This window comes from Anolis sagrei, chromosome 3 (assembly GCF_037176765.1).
Source record: "Anolis sagrei isolate rAnoSag1 chromosome 3, rAnoSag1.mat, whole genome shotgun sequence".
NCBI lineage: Eukaryota > Metazoa > Chordata > Lepidosauria > Squamata > Dactyloidae > Anolis > Anolis sagrei.
In genome coordinates, this window is record NC_090023.1 from 189543862 (window position 1) to 189559751 (window position 15890).

The following is a 15890-nucleotide window of genomic DNA, read 5'->3' on the forward strand; positions in this document are numbered from 1 at the left end:
TTTAGTACTTCAAATCATATCATAACATTCAAACAAACTGAGTGAGACAGACACTCAAGATTGCAAAATTATTGAGTAAAAAAAAGAGAGAGAAAATCATATGGAAATCCATATGGAGAAAAAGCTCCTCTTTATGCAATGCACAGAGCTCCTCCTGATGCAATGTACAGAAGAGGAACTGTGCCATAGAGTGTGCACAGGGGAAAAAAAACATTAAGAAAAGGAGCTCTGGGAGCGTTAAGTGTATTTGACATTTCTACTGCCCTTGAGGAGGCCCTGGGAGTGTCTCAGGAATGGTGATACAAGAAGTCATATGCCTACAGAGTTAGTTCCTCTTCTGTTTCTTCTAACACACTGAGGTACACAGCCAGTTACAAACTCTGGAAGTCTTATATAGAGTCGGACTAGCTTTGCAAAGATATTTTTGTGACATTTCTCTCTGGATGGTAGCCATTTCCCCCTTTCTTCTAAAGGTAGTCACTTTTAGTCACTTTCTGCTCATGTCTCACATTTGGGAGGCCCTTTTCAGATGACTATTTCATTTATTAGATTTTCAAATTGCCTTTCAGTGCAGGTTGCTCCACAAAGTGGTAAAGAAGGTTCCATAGTAAAGTGTAACTCTATGTGAAGCCAACGAAGTTGAACTATCTTACTGCTAAAGAATTATAAAGAGTAGCAACTAATCAAGCATAGAACATTTAATCCAGTGGTTCTCAACCTGTGCGTATCCAGATGTTTTCGCCTTCAATTCCCAGAAATCCTAGCAGCTGGTAAACTGGCTGGGATTTCTGGGCGTTGTAGGCCAAAACACCTGGGGACCCATAGGTTGAGAACCACTGGTTTAATCAAAGATGGACTGAATCAAAGATTGATTAATCTAAGTTGGACTTATGCATTCACTTAAAACCAGACCTTCACATGATTTGCAAACATCCAGCCAAAATGGGGTTTTGGAAGGAGTAGTCCAAAAAACAGGACATTTCCAAACACCAAGGAAACATTTTCCAGAAGGAAGGACCTGCCACAAAACCCACCAATCAGGCCTTTTTTATTGATGGATTAGAGAGAAGAGCTTCAGAAGATTATCAGGTTGTCAACCTGAGATGCCAGATACTACTAGAATTACCTCTGCCACAAGATCAGTATAGTATTGCTTATTTGCATGTTGAGGTAGCTACCTATTACATCTTCTTTTAAGATTTTTTTTATTTGATTTATGCCCCGCCCCATGGCTACTTTCAACATAACTTTTTTAAAAATCTACCACTAAACACATGATAAAGCATACATATTAAAACACAAATAATCTGTCATAAAATACAAAAGATTTTAAACTCCTGAATAAAATAGTAAAAATCTAACAACTATTTAAAATCTATGTTCATTTACATTAATCAGTTGTTGAAGGCCGGCCTGAATACAAAAGTCTTTTGCCTGTTGGCAGAAGGACAACAAGGAAGCTTCTGCTTGTTGTCCTCTAGCCTTGATTGGATGGGATAGACTTCAACATCTCATAGACGAAAGTCAAGATATGTGCAGCCAAGCAAAATGTGCAGTCAGGGTTATAAAAGTTGATTATTGGGAAGGACACCCAAGGCAAGAGAGGCCGTGGCAGTTTGTTTTCGCCTACTGAAGTTAGGCCCCAAACGTGGGACCTGTATCGTTTTTAACATGAGGCGTCCAAACGGTGCCTCAGGTAAAAGCAAATTAATGTAGAGTAAATTGGGTTTCCCCCGTTTACTGGAAAGATACAGACTTTAAGGTGAGGTCTGTATCTTTCCAGATGTGGGCCCTGTGGGGATTGACTCTTGGTACAGCTTCTGCAATCCTGAGGGTCAATCCCCATAGCCACCCCAGTTCTTTGAGCTCCTGGAGCCATGAAGGAGCAGGAGGACACTCAACCCCTCCCCTCCAGCCCCCCATTTCCCCTTCCAAAAACAACTTATCAGAGAGGGGCTTCAGGCTGTGGAGACCCCTCTGTATAGGTCTACTGACATGAGAAAATGACATGTCAGAAGGTGGGGGGAATAGAAGAGATTTCCCTCCTCCACCTCACCTCCCGTGCTGCCTGCAGGCCCCTCTGGAAAGTTGGGAGAGGGTAAATGGGGGGCTTAATCCAAGTTTGACCCAAGATTGCATCTAGCCACCCCCCACAGGAAAGCCGGGGTTTGGGTTGGGGGTGGGGAGTGAAACTTGAGAGAAAGCAGATTATTTTAACCCGCTTCCGCATGGGTTTGGGGTTAGTGTAGAAGAGCCCTGAGAAGGGCAAAGCTGGTTCCCTTCTCCCTGTTGATTTAAGTGCAAAGTTCTTCTGCAAGATAGTAAACTTAGGATAAACAGGTACACTGAGAAGAGGAGAGAGAAATTGCAATATTTTGAAAACATTTGATAAAGTGGAATAAGAGACTTAACTGAGAGGGTCCCTGCCAAATAGAGTTATTGCCAAATACTTTTAGGCCTGCTTCAGATATCATGCTAAAGGAAGTCACAAGCAATTTTGAAACTAACAAATCCACAAATGGGATAGAATGACTGTATCCTCTGAAGGCTGCAATTATCCTTTGGGAGCAAGCAGCGAGGCAGCTTTCACTTCTACTTTGTTCATTTCCTATGCTAATCCATGCCTTAGGATCAAGTGCCATTAAAAAAATTGATCCATGTATGTGCCTTGTTCTCTTCTCTCTTGTGACATAAGTGAGAAAGAAACGAAAGCAGGAAGTTTCCCTATTTTTGTTTAGAGTGACCATAGTTTATCACTATATCTCAACCTGGATTTATCTTAGCTTAGAGTTTAAAACAAGCCAAGATACAAAACCACAGCTTGATCTAGGCTTTTTCCAGTAAAGCAGGGATGGAAAATGTTGTCAGACTGCAACTCCCCTAGTCTTTCTCAGTGTTGTTGGGTGGAGGTCAAAGCTATCTGACATAGCCCTCTTCTGAATGTAAATTAATGTATGCTCTTATTAGATGCAGTATGTGATGTCCTCCTTGCAACTATGTTAGGTGATAAAACGTTTTCATGCCAACACTTAGCCTAAGTAAAGCATTACCCATAAATAAGAAATATCCCCATTCTGCATACTGCTTATAAAACAATCCCATTTTTGGAAACTAACCATTCTAGCTGTTCTACTCTCCTCCTTTTATTCTCCAAAATAATGAGCGACCTCAACTTAGAAACCTTAGAGTGCAAACATCTGCCAAAGCCAGTAAAACAAAAAACGGTGCTTTCTCACCAAATCTTTAGCGATACCATGATCCACTTCAGGGTGTTTGGGCAATTTTGGAAACTTTTTGCCAATTTATGAGATCCGAAACAGTGGAAAACAGCTTAGAAAGCATGTTTTTCAAGTGTTAAAAATCTATCAAGAAGAATCAATTCTGACTAAAAATAAATGCAGTTTGGAATGTATTCTATGCAATCTTGTCATGTGGTTTTTGTAAAAATAGTATTTCTGCACAGAAATATTTCCTACTGTGCTGTTTCATTCACAGAAACTGCTGAAACTAGGGACTTATTCTACACAAAAATTCACACATGTTGATTAGCACAAAACTGCATTTTCCACACAGGAAACATTTTTTTTCTGCATGGGAAATATCTTTTCTGCATGTAAACACTCATTTCTGTGCAAATAATGTATACAAACCAAACAAATGCAAATTTTGTGCAGAATAATTCTTGAATTGTGAACAGGCTTTAACAATTGTGGTTTGGTTACAGAAGGTAAAATATTGTAATTATTTATTGGTTTCTTTGAGAAGAACATTAAGTAATTATTCCCCTAATAAATGACAAGACTATTCTATTAGGTATGTGCAAAAATTTTGGAAGTGTTGGAAATGGTAAGAAAATCAGAAGTTTTGTAAGTTGGAAGCCATATCCAAAGTATTTGTATGGCCCGCACCAAATATTTTAGAATCAAAACGTACCTGAAACTTTGTCATTTTAGTTTTGTAAATCTCAGAAGGTTCTTAAAGTCGGTTTCATATTTATTTCAAGGAAGCAAAGCCATTAAGCCAAAAAGACTGCCTGAATGCTTCCCTGAAATTAATGGAATCTGAGAATTAGGAGCCATAAAAAGATGGAGAAGTGCATTTTGGGAACAGCATAGAACTCTGGGAAATGTAGTTTGGGAAGGGCCCTATGCCGAAGAACTCAAAAGGCTCTGCCCTAAACTACATTTCCCAGTATGCATCAGCATCACAAAGCCCCAATTAGGAGAGGAGATTGATCTGTAGCCAGCCAGAGTTCAAATACATTTGTTAATATTCTGCACTTTGATTTCTGTTCCTGGTTTATAAATGGCAGTACCTAATTGGTTCTGTCATAAAAACCATGGCAAAAGTTTATTACACTGCAAAAACATTGTCTTTGCACAAGGGACATTATCCTATATCACATTTTGCTTTGTTGAGTCTCCACCAATTTAACAAAGTTTCTACCGCAAAACAAAGTTTCTGTAACAGAAAAGCTACTTTCAAAGTAATGACTACAGAATTAAATAGGAAATAACACTTTGAAACTAGGAACAATTTTTCTTTATTATTAAAAAAGTTGTTTATAACAAATTTGAAAAGTCGTCAAAACTCCATGGATAAATGAAATTTGATGGGCTAACAGTGGTAAATGTGTTCTACTACTGTAGCAAGTTTCACTCCCAATAGGGAGTGAGGGAGATAGCAGCCCCTGAAGTTTCCCCAATTATAGCAATTGAATTATTAGCAATTACTGTAAAGAAATAGTAACGAAATTTTGTTAGTGCTATTATAGTAACAAAATGTTCACTAAGTATACTTTAGAAACAATTTAGAAATGAAGTGCCAGAGCCCCCTAGTTTTATAATGATATTTGAACAATTTTAATGGATTCAATAGTATCTATCTATCTAAATAGTTATAACTACCCTACCTTGTATGATCTATATCATAACTCTTACAATAATATGCCACAAAGTAAAATTAATTTAAATTAAAAATTAAAAATCAATTGAGAAAAAATAGCAAGGCAAGTAATAGCATTGTGCAGGGTCTCAAATTTGTTTTAATTTGTGCTATTTTTTAAAGTACCCAGATAGTTTTAGTGATGGGTTGTTGTAGGTTTTTCGGGCTGTATGGCCATGTTCTAAAAGCATTCTCTCCTGACATTTCACCTGCATCTATGACAGGAACCCTCAGAGGTTGTAAGGTCTGTTGGAAACTAGGAAAATTGGGTTTATATATCTGTGGAAAGTCCAGGATGGGAGAAAGAACTCTTGTCTGTTGGAGGTAGGTGTGAATATTTCAATTGGCCACTTTGATTAGCATTTGATGGCCTGACAGTTTTACAGATGCCATTTTCCTTCCACTGAGTGCAAACCAGGCTGCAATCAGACTCTTTTTAGCAAATCTAAGCATCCCAAGGATAATTTTAGATTCTTAAACTTCTATTTGTGTGACTCCATGCACCATATATCATAACTTGCTGTTAATGTGTGGGAGAGTCTATTACAATAGGTCTGATTAGAAGACTCTGAGGTGGGATGTTCTGCCTTCCTTTATGTAGAGGAAGCAGACTGTGGCTGTTTAATTATAATATAAAACCGTAAGAAATAATTTAAACAGATTAAAGCATAAAACACATGACAAATAATAAAACAACTGGAATTGGTTATAACAGGTTTAAATAATTTAACTGTTTTCAAAAATGATTTACCTGTTTCATAAACAGCTTCAGATACTGAAGTATAGTAGTCCTCTACTGTATATTGTGCCAATCGCAGGGTATCCAAACCACTTACGGAGTCATTCCCTCTTGTCCAGTAAAACATGACATCATTAATGTTATAACCCCCTATATTTGGGAAGAATGAAAGAAAGAGAAATACTACTTAATGTGGAAAACTGGTTCAGTGTGTCCAGGTAATATACCTTCAATTGATATATACTGACAAAGTTCAATTTACTACCCTTGGCTTAGCCTGAAAAATTCATGATTTGGACTGCAGTCGATGTTTGATAATTGTGGAAAGGAAGAGATTAAGAGGCAGGTCTAAGACAAAGTATATCATGATTTATAGAGTTGCATAACAGATTCTTATCACTAGAGGCCCTCCCATGTTTTTTGTCTGTTTACTATTTTGCACTTATGGTGGTGTCCTGTTAGCCACATATCTTGGAGATTAAGATCTCCTGGGGAGGCCCTGCTCTCAGTCCCACCTCCTTTGCAAACATTATTGGTGGGGATGAGAGACAGGGCCTTCTTAGCACACATTACTTATTGGCTTACAGAATTCTTAAATATACTAGAGATCAGTGAGATCAGATCAGCCCCTTGTCTCCTGAACGTCAGGAAAAAACTTAAGGTGTGGCTTTGGGACCAAGATTTTGACAAGTAATTGGAGCAGTGCAATAAGTGACTATGAAACAATGTGGTTGACAAATGGAATAGCCCTGGATTATGTTTTGGTTGGCATGATTTTGTTGATTTTAATAATACTGGCTTTAATTGTTTGTTTTTAATAGTTTATTTGATATATGTGTGTATGGCATCAAATTGCTGCCTTGAGTTCCCTGCAGGGTGCAAAAGGCAGGATAAAAATATGGTAAATAAAAATAAATAACATAATAAATATCTACGTGAAAGTGTGGTTGAGGCACACTTTTTGGATGGAATATGGGAAAATATTATCTAGCCCAGGACTTGCAAACTACAAAAGGCCAGGGGCACACATTACTTATTGGTTCACAGAACTCTTGAAGATATACTAGACCAGGGTCCTCAAACGTTTTAAACAGAGGGCCAGGTGACAGTCCCTCAAACTGTTGGAGGGCCAGATTATAATTTGCAAAAAAATGAATGAATTACTATGCACACTGCACATATGTTATTTGTAGCGCAAAAAACACTTAAAAACAATATAATTATTAAAATGAAGAACAATCTTAAATATAAACTTATTCGTATTTCAATGGGAAGTGTGGACCTGCTTTTGACTGATGGTTGTTGTTGTTGTGTGCTTTCAAGTCATTTCAGACTTAGGTTGACTCTAAGCGAGGGCTGGGTAAATGACCTTGGAGGGCCGTATCTAGCCCTTGGGCCTTAGTTCGAGAACCCCTGTAGTAGACCATCTTACCAGGGTGCATTTGGGTCTCTACAGCTGGGTTGAGAAAATCAGACAAGCAATAAATTCAAAGCAGGACTGAATTCACTGGCTGCTGGTTATTAACAGTTTGAAGTGTACTCCTGTGTCCCAAAGTCCTTCAAAAAGAGGACACTACAATCTGCCCTGGCCTCTGTTGGACATCATGTAAATATTCACTAGCCCAGGTTTTGCCAGTTGTTAAAGGTAAGGAGGACACTCCACCCATAGAGACCTTGGATGGCCACATCCTCAATGCATCCTCAACACACACACAAAACAGTCCCCTCCCCCCCCCCCCCCCCCAAAAAAAAGGTCCTCTAGGGAGTTTAAATCATGTTATGGCACCCCCAGAACCATTTTAGGCTGAGGAAAGAATGTTTCTACCAATAGGAGATAATGTCTGGTTACTTTTTGATGTAGGCAAAGTCCTCCCATGGGCCTTAGACATGAGGAAAACTGCTCTATTTGGATGCACTTGGGAGTAGCAAAATTGATTCTTATTAATGCATGGGGGGAGGGGCACAAAATGGCTCTTGGGACTTCATGTGACATGTGGGGTGCACTATGCACATTCCTGCTTTGCCCTCTCTGATAATAATAATAATAATAATAATAATAATAATAATAATAATAATAATCAACAACAACTTTATTTATACCCCGCCACCATCTCCCCAAAGGGGACTCAGGGCGGCTAACATGACATCAAGCCCAAAAATTACAGTACAGCAAAATAATATACACAGAAGCAAAAATATCATCAAAATAAATACATGAAATAACAAAATAAAATTAACAGTTTAAAAGTAACATAATAGAGAAATAAAATACAGTGGGCGGGCCAGATGTGCTGGGAATAAAATTAATAAAATTGATAAAACTGATGACCCCACTCTCTACTTATCAATGCCTCACTGTTGCTGTTTATTATTCTTGGAGAAGGGAGGATGACAATCAATTTAGACAAATCAAGTTTAGTTGATCTGGGCTCCCAAGGATGCATACCACCTGTGAGTGCACTCTTGTTTCTTTTTCTAACAGATACTACTTCTGAATAGCCTTCTCATGCTCCTCTCCTTCTCATTGATAAGTAGAAGCAGCAGGAAATCTTTCTGTGGACAGTTCAGCCACTGGATGGACATTGAACTTTATGGATAGGACATTACACTCAAGCTGATCAATGTAGCAATTTTGGTCTTTGTGTACACACAGAAGCACATTTGGAAGAAAAGAAGTCAATTGGGAGGAAAAATGAACACACTGGGGAGGATGCAGAAATCTTTGGTGATGCTTTAAAAGCATTCATTCAAGGGTTACTGTGAATCTAGAAGAACTCGTAGATGCATTTTGATGTTTCCACCAATGTATTTTTGCCCAAAGAACAGGTCGACCTATGTGTTTATTCCATGTTGCAAGTGTGCCTTGAGTTTGGCTAGTGGAGCAGAGCTACCAAAAATTTCCACACCTCCTTGGCCATAGAATTGTTATCTTACTTAACAAGGTAAAATAAAAACAATGCTGCAATGCTAGAGTTGCAAAGAAGGTGCAGTTGACACTGCAAAACTTTATAGTGGATTGGAGAACACATGGCATTCAAGGTATCATTTGACTGCAGCTCCCATCAACATTAGACAGCATAGCCAAGTATGAGGGATAATGGAAGTTGCAGTCTATCTATACCAGGGGTCCTTAAACTAAGGGCCGAGGGCCGAATACGGCCCTCCAAGGTCATTTACCCGGCCCTCGCTCAGTGTCAACCTAAGTCTGAAATGGCTTGAAAGCACACAACAACAGCAACAACAATCATATCTCATCAGCCAAAAGCAGGCCTACATTTCCCATTGCAATACTAATCTATCGATCTATCTATCTATCTATCTATCTATCTATCTATCTATCAACACTCTGTGCATAATGAGTACCTTAAAAACAAAAGAATCAATGAACGAAATCACACCAAATTTGGCAGCAAAACATCTCACAACACAAGAAGTGACCATCACTCAAAAAATTATGATTTTGTCATTTGGGAGTTGTAGTTGCTGAGATTTATAGTTCACTTACAATCAAAGAGCATTCCGAACTCCATCAATGATGGAATTGAACCAAACTTGGCACATAGAACTCCCATGGCCAGCAGAAAATACTGGAAGGGTTTGGTGGGCATTGACCTTAAATTTGGGAGTTGTAGTTTACCTACATCCAGTGAGCACTGTGGACTCAAATGATGGATCTGAACCAAACTTGGCAAAAGCACTCAATACGCCCAAATATGAACACAGATGGAGTTTGGGGAAAATAGACCTTGACATTTGGGAGTTGTAGTCACTGGGATTCACAGTTCACCTACAATCAAAGAGCATTCTGCACCACACCAACGACAGAATTGGGGCAAACTTCCCACACACAACCCCCATGACCAACAGAAAATACTTAAGGCCATACAAACCAATTCCCTTCATCAGGGCAAGAAAACGTAATCAAAGTCCTCCTGACAAAGAGCCATCCAGCCATAGATAGATAGATATATAGAGATAGATAGATAGATAGATAGATAGATAGATAGATAGACAAATATGATTCACACAGAGAGAGATATAGTATCATAGATTTGAAAGGGACCTCTAAAGAAGGACAATTATATGTTTCATGTTCCAGGGTGGGCAAATCAGACACTCTCCACATCAACACTGACAAAGAAACAACAAAAATACTGTTTACCCACAAGCAGAAATAAATAACATATATTAGAAACCAATAATAATAATAATAATAATAATAATAATAATAATAATACTTTATTTAATACCCCGCCACCATCTCCCCAATGGGGACTCGGGGCGGCTTACGTGAGGCCAAGCCCAACAGCATATTACAATAGAGTAAAACCAAAACAATAACAACACAATAAAATACATACAACATATGAGTACAAAGACGATAAAGCAAAATCATACACAGTAAAATAACATAACATAACAATGAGCGGGCTAACATTTTCTCATTATTTTATTTTCCAGATCAACAGACTGGGCCACAGCAACAGATGGCAGGGGACTGCTAGTATGTTTATATTTTTTAAAATTGTTCTTCATTTTAATTATTATATTGTTTTAAGTGGGGGGTTTTTTTGCACTACAAATAAGATATGTGCAGTATACATAGGAATTCATTCATCTTTTTTCAAATTATAATCCGACCCTGCAACAGTTTGAGGGACTGTGGCCTGGCCCTCTGTTTAAAAAGTTTGAGGACCCCTGAGCTATACCTTCTGAACGGCGACTCATTTCTAAGCCCAATTTTACAGTGAAGTACTTCAAACCAACGTGTTTGTTTGATATTCCTGTCATATCATATTCATTGATATTCATATGGTTATAATGGCAGCTTATTATGTAGTCGGTCTTTGCACATAATGTATACAAATATCTATTGCTGCAGATCTTAATCATGAACATGAATATCAATGCTGCTCCTTTGCACCCTGTGGGGTGTACTGCTGTCTGCAAAACAACGACGTCTACACTGCTGTTTGAAAAAGCTTTGAGTGCCACACTAAGCAGATTATAAAAATGTTTAATGTTTGTTTGTTTGCAAATAGCTATAGGAAAAGAAATCTCTGAGAGGTCTGGAAGCTAAAACGTGTGCTCGTCATCCTTCTCCTTTAAAACATGTTTCTTTTGCTTTTCAGAGCGCACAGACAAAGGGAAAAACGAGAGGATTTAAAGGATAACCTGCTTTGAGAATAAATAAAGGTTTGTAATTCTACTAATCCCCTTTGTGGATAAAAAGGAGTTTCAGACACTCACAAAATGGGAGGAACCTGCTTTTTGAATCTCTTCCTGGGAACATAAAAGTAATACTTTTAGAAAGTGGCGTCCCCCTTATCAATCCCCCTATTGTCATTTAGGGGGGTGCCAAATCAGAATGCTGCAGTGACTTCAGTAAATACAATGGGCAGAAGTCTCCTTCTATGTCCTTTATAAAGTCACGTATTAGTCTAGCCCAGGGGTCCTCAAACGTTTTAAACCGAGGGCCAGGTCACAGTCCCTCAAACTGTTGGAGGGCCGGATTATAACTAGAAAAAGCATGAATGAATTCCTATGCACACTGCACATATCTTATTTGTAGTGCAAAACCACTTAAAAACAATACAATAATTAAAATGAAGAACAATTTTAACAAATATAAACTTATTAGTATTTCAGTGGGAAGTGGGGGCCTGCTTTTGGCTGATGAGATAGGATTGTAGTTGTTGTGTGCTTTCAAGTGGTTTCAGACTTAGGTTGACCCTGAGTGAGGGCCGGGTAAATGACCTTGGAGGGCCGTATCTGGCCCCCGGGCCTTAGTTTGAGGACCCCTGGTAGACACTTGGTTTAAAAAAAACAACCCAAAAATCCTAGGTTGCCTTATCTGTGAGTTACCATACCACACCTTAGGGAATAATTCCCTTCTCTGAGTAGAGTGACAGAAGGCAACTGCTTAGTCTGTCCTGGGAGAACCTAAAACAGTGGTTCTCAGCCTGTGGGCTACAGCCCAGTAGTGGGCTGCGAGAATGAAAATCCCGTCCATGAACCTTCTTCCTCTTTATTTATTTTATTTCTGCTACTTTCTGCAGAGCTGACCAGCCCCACCCCTTTTGGTACTAATGTTGGAGAGTGGTTCCTGGTCAAGTAGTCCCTGTTTAAGTAGTCTCTGGTCAAGTGGGCCCTGGTCAAAGTGAGTCCTGGTCAAAGTGGGCTCTTGTCAAAAAAAAAAGATTAGGAACCACTGACCCCTAAAGAAGCACCAACCCCCTCACTTCCCTCCATCCCAGCACCATTTCTGATTTGCTGGAATGCCTGGGTGGGAAAATTGTGGCATTCGACATTTCTCAACAAAAAGGCACTGAGTCAATACTGTACCTTAACTTTTATTTTTAAGAAATGAACCATTGCCTTCTTTGAGTAAAGCAATGAAAGACCTCTTTGAACGCCTGGGTAAAAAAATGATGCTGGTAGTGGCCAGGGGCAACTCATACTGTCCCCTCTGCTTGGAATGACCCTCAATTTATCCATAAGTCATATCAAAATCCATAACTTTGGCCTCAAAACTTACCCTCGACTTATAGATGAAGTCGACTTATATATGATTAATGTGTTGTCGAAGACTTTCATGGCTGGAAACACTGGGTTGCTGTAAGCTTTTTTGGCTGTATGGCCATGTTTAAGAAGCATTCTTTCCTGACATTTCACCTACATCTATGGGAGGCATCTTCAGAGGTTGTGAGGTCTATTGGAAATTAGGCAAGTGAGTTTTATATATCTGTTGGAATACCCAGGGTGGGACAAAGAACTTTGTCTTCTTGAGGCAAGTGTGAATGTTGCAATTGGCCACCTTGATTAGCCAATGAACATGAAAATGAACAAAATCTGGGCTACCAGTATTAAAAACTCTAAAATCAGGACAATAAATAAAGAGCAACACTCAAAAACAGGGGAATTTCAGACAAGAATCAGTCAGGGCCAGCTAAAACCCCCAGGCAGCAACCAGTCAGGCTTTGAAACTGCAAGACCATTTAATGCTAATCAAAGTGGCCAATTGCAACATTCACATGTGCCTCAAGCAGGCAAGACTTCTTTCTCCCATCCTGGACATTCCACAGATTTATAAACCTCACTTGCCAAGTTTCTAACAAACCTCAAAACCTCTGGGGATGTCTGCTATAGATGTGGAAGAAAGATCAGGAGAGAATGCTTCTGGAATATGGCCATACACCCCGGAAAACTTACAGCAACCTATATATGATTATGTACAATATATCTGAAAATTACTCATTAAGCCCATGGCATCCTGACAACTTATCTCACTAATTAGTTTTTTTTATTCTCATTTTCCTGAAGTCTACAAATAAAGTGGTTTATTTAAAACAAAAGTTAGGAATGAAATTGTAGACTAATGTTTAGAAGACAGCAGAATTTATCAAACAGCAATTACTGAATGGAAGAAAACATAAGGAAAATACTACAGTAGATCCTTCTCCTTCCCACTCTAAAAGGATAATTATATCCATGTTAATCTATATAGTTCTGATATTGTTTGTTCTATTTGTAGTGTGATAAGTTTTAATGACATCACTATGTTTTATATTTAGTTGGGAGACTCCTGTGTGTTTTCAATGACAGGTGGTATGATTCTGAAATTCTCCATTTTCAGCTGCAAAGCAAGGTATTTATTTTATTTCTCCAATGACACCCTGCAAGGTATTCACAAATGCAAGCTGTGGAATGCACTCTACATCATTTAATTCAAGAGTAAGCTCTGTTAATTGTTAATTTTTTAAAAATGAGAGCAATCACGGATTAATTAAGTTCACTATGAACTCATTAATTACTGTGCATTCCCTAAGGGTCCAATCCTCCTTTGCGTGTTTCTTCTGCAAACCCAGTGAATAAAACTTTGAAACACGTCGGATTACAATGGGGACTGTCACGCTCATAAGCAGCACACTTTTCCCCAAGGAAAGTCCCATTCATTTCACTGAAGAAAAAACACATTACAAGATCTTTCAGCCAAAAAAAGAAAAGAACCTATAGATCTCCTTGTTCCATTTTAGTTAATGCAAAAGCTTTAATGGTAGGATTTCTTTCTATGTAGATCTGGTTAGCTAGGCTTCCATAAAAGTATGGAAAGAAGTAAATCAGAAATAATATTGTGGTACCCTAAAAGCAGACAGAACAATTATTGAAATAATAATAATAATAATAATAATAATAATAATAATAATAATAATAATAATTCACGCTATGGTTACATCCCGTATAGACTACTGCAATGCTTTCTGCGTGGGGTTGCCTTTGAAAACTGTCCAGAAGCTCCAAATGGTCCAACGAGCGGCAGCCAGGTTGCTAATGGGAGCGGCGCTCAGGGAGCACACAACTCCTCTGTTGCGCCAGCTCCACTAGCTGCCAGTCTGCTACCGGGCACAATTCAAAGTGCGGGCTTTAGTCTATAAAGCCCTAAATGGTTCTGGTCTGGCTTTCCTATCTGAACGTATCTCTCAATCTAGAACTTTAAGATCATCTGGGGAGGCTCTACTCTCGATCCCATCTTTCTCGCAGATGTGTTTGGCGGGGACGAGAGACAGGGCCTTCTCAGTGGTAGCCCCTCATCTATGGAATGCCCTCCCCAGGGATATAAGATCGGCTCCCTCCCTTCTAACATTCTTTGAGCAAGCTTTTTCTACTGGAGCATAATTAGATGTAAACGAATAAATGAAATGACTGATAATGCAACTGGACGACAATTTTAGTAAGGAGATGGTGAGGATCTTGTTTTTAAAGATATATTTGCTTTTTCTATTACATTTTAAATGTTGAATTCTTTTTAGAATTGTTTTAACTGTATTTTGATATTTGTGATGACATCGAATCATTGCCGACTGTGAACCGCTTCTGACTGAGAAAGGCAATAAACAAATGTGGTAAATAAATAAATAAATAAATAAATAAATAATTTGTAGACCACCCTATCTCCCTGAAGGGACTCAGAGCGGTTTCCAGCATATGTAGCAAACATTCAATGCCAAAAAAGGAAAAACATACAAGCATATTACACCAAAACGGACCACATCAAACAACATAGAGTCAGCCTAACTTGAAACTTGATAACAAACAAAAATAACCAAGATTAAAAAAAACTTAAATGATTCATACAAACATAAACACATAGTATAAATTTATCACTGGGTAAAAACATCTAGAAACTAATAACTAAAACCTTATAGAGAGATGAGGTAATTTGTAGCAACCAAGAGGCTGAAGTCAATTCCAGTATCTGGGCAAGATTGAACATAGCTAGGCGAGGATTTAAGTCAAGACGTATTAGTCTTCCTCCTCTCCGTATTCCAGAGTGCATAGATGGGTTTTAGCAATTTTTTGAAGGCAAGGGGAGAGGGGACAGCTTTTCATTTTTATGGGAGGGAGTTCCAGAGGTGGGGAGCGGTCATAGAGGAGGTCCCGTCTCTTGTTCCCACCAGCCGTGCTTGAGATGCGGGCGGGACCAAGAGCAGGGATTCCTCCGCAGATTGCAACACATGAGCCGATTTGTATATGGAGATGAGATTCTGCAAAATAAAATAGTAGACCATCTTCTGCCTCTATGGTCCATTGTCTGAGCAAGGAAGCAAGAATGGAATTGCCTTTTTGTCTCCACTTGTCCATGAAATAACTTATTTGCACATCTACCACCAGTGGACAAACTGGCAGGAAGTCTACACACAGAGAGATCTCCACTGTCATACTGGGAACAGTTCCTTTCTGCCTCTGAAGGTATATGTTTGCCCCATTTCACACCTTCCCATGCACTGCAAAAGTACATTTGCTTGCTGCATAACAAATTTATTATGGCTTAAACCTTTATTAATATCTAAGCCATAATAAAGATCACAAGAGCTTGTGCCCTAGAGCTTGTGTTATAATGAATGCATTAGTCCTCGAGATACTATCAGGTTCTTTCTTGCTACAACAAACCATCATGCTTTTGAAAGCTAATGTGAAAAAATAAGTTTATTTCATATAATTATGTGTACTGCTAAATTAAAACATTGAGAAAGTGACTTGGAAGGAGGGGGATTATTAATTCAGAACAGTAAATGTGACAGGATTACACAATTTTGATCAATTACATTGCAAATCATTGTCCATTTCATGTAAGTCCTTGAAATATTCCTTTTCTGACCTCTTTTTCAAGTAAACTAGTGCCATTTCTGAACATTTGTGAACTTCC

At 38.7% G+C, this 15890-nt stretch overlaps 1 protein-coding gene across 1 annotated transcript in view; it reads right to left on the reverse strand.

Moving 5' to 3' along the window:
* Positions 1-15890, reverse strand: part of LOC132771073 (gamma-aminobutyric acid receptor subunit pi-like) — a 94605-nt gene that overhangs the window by 20196 nt on the left and 58519 nt on the right. The window contains exon 7 of the mRNA XM_060768684.2: positions 5696-5833. Within this exon, the coding sequence (XP_060624667.2) occupies positions 5696-5833 (138 nt within the window). The remainder of the gene's footprint in view (positions 1-5695; positions 5834-15890) is intronic.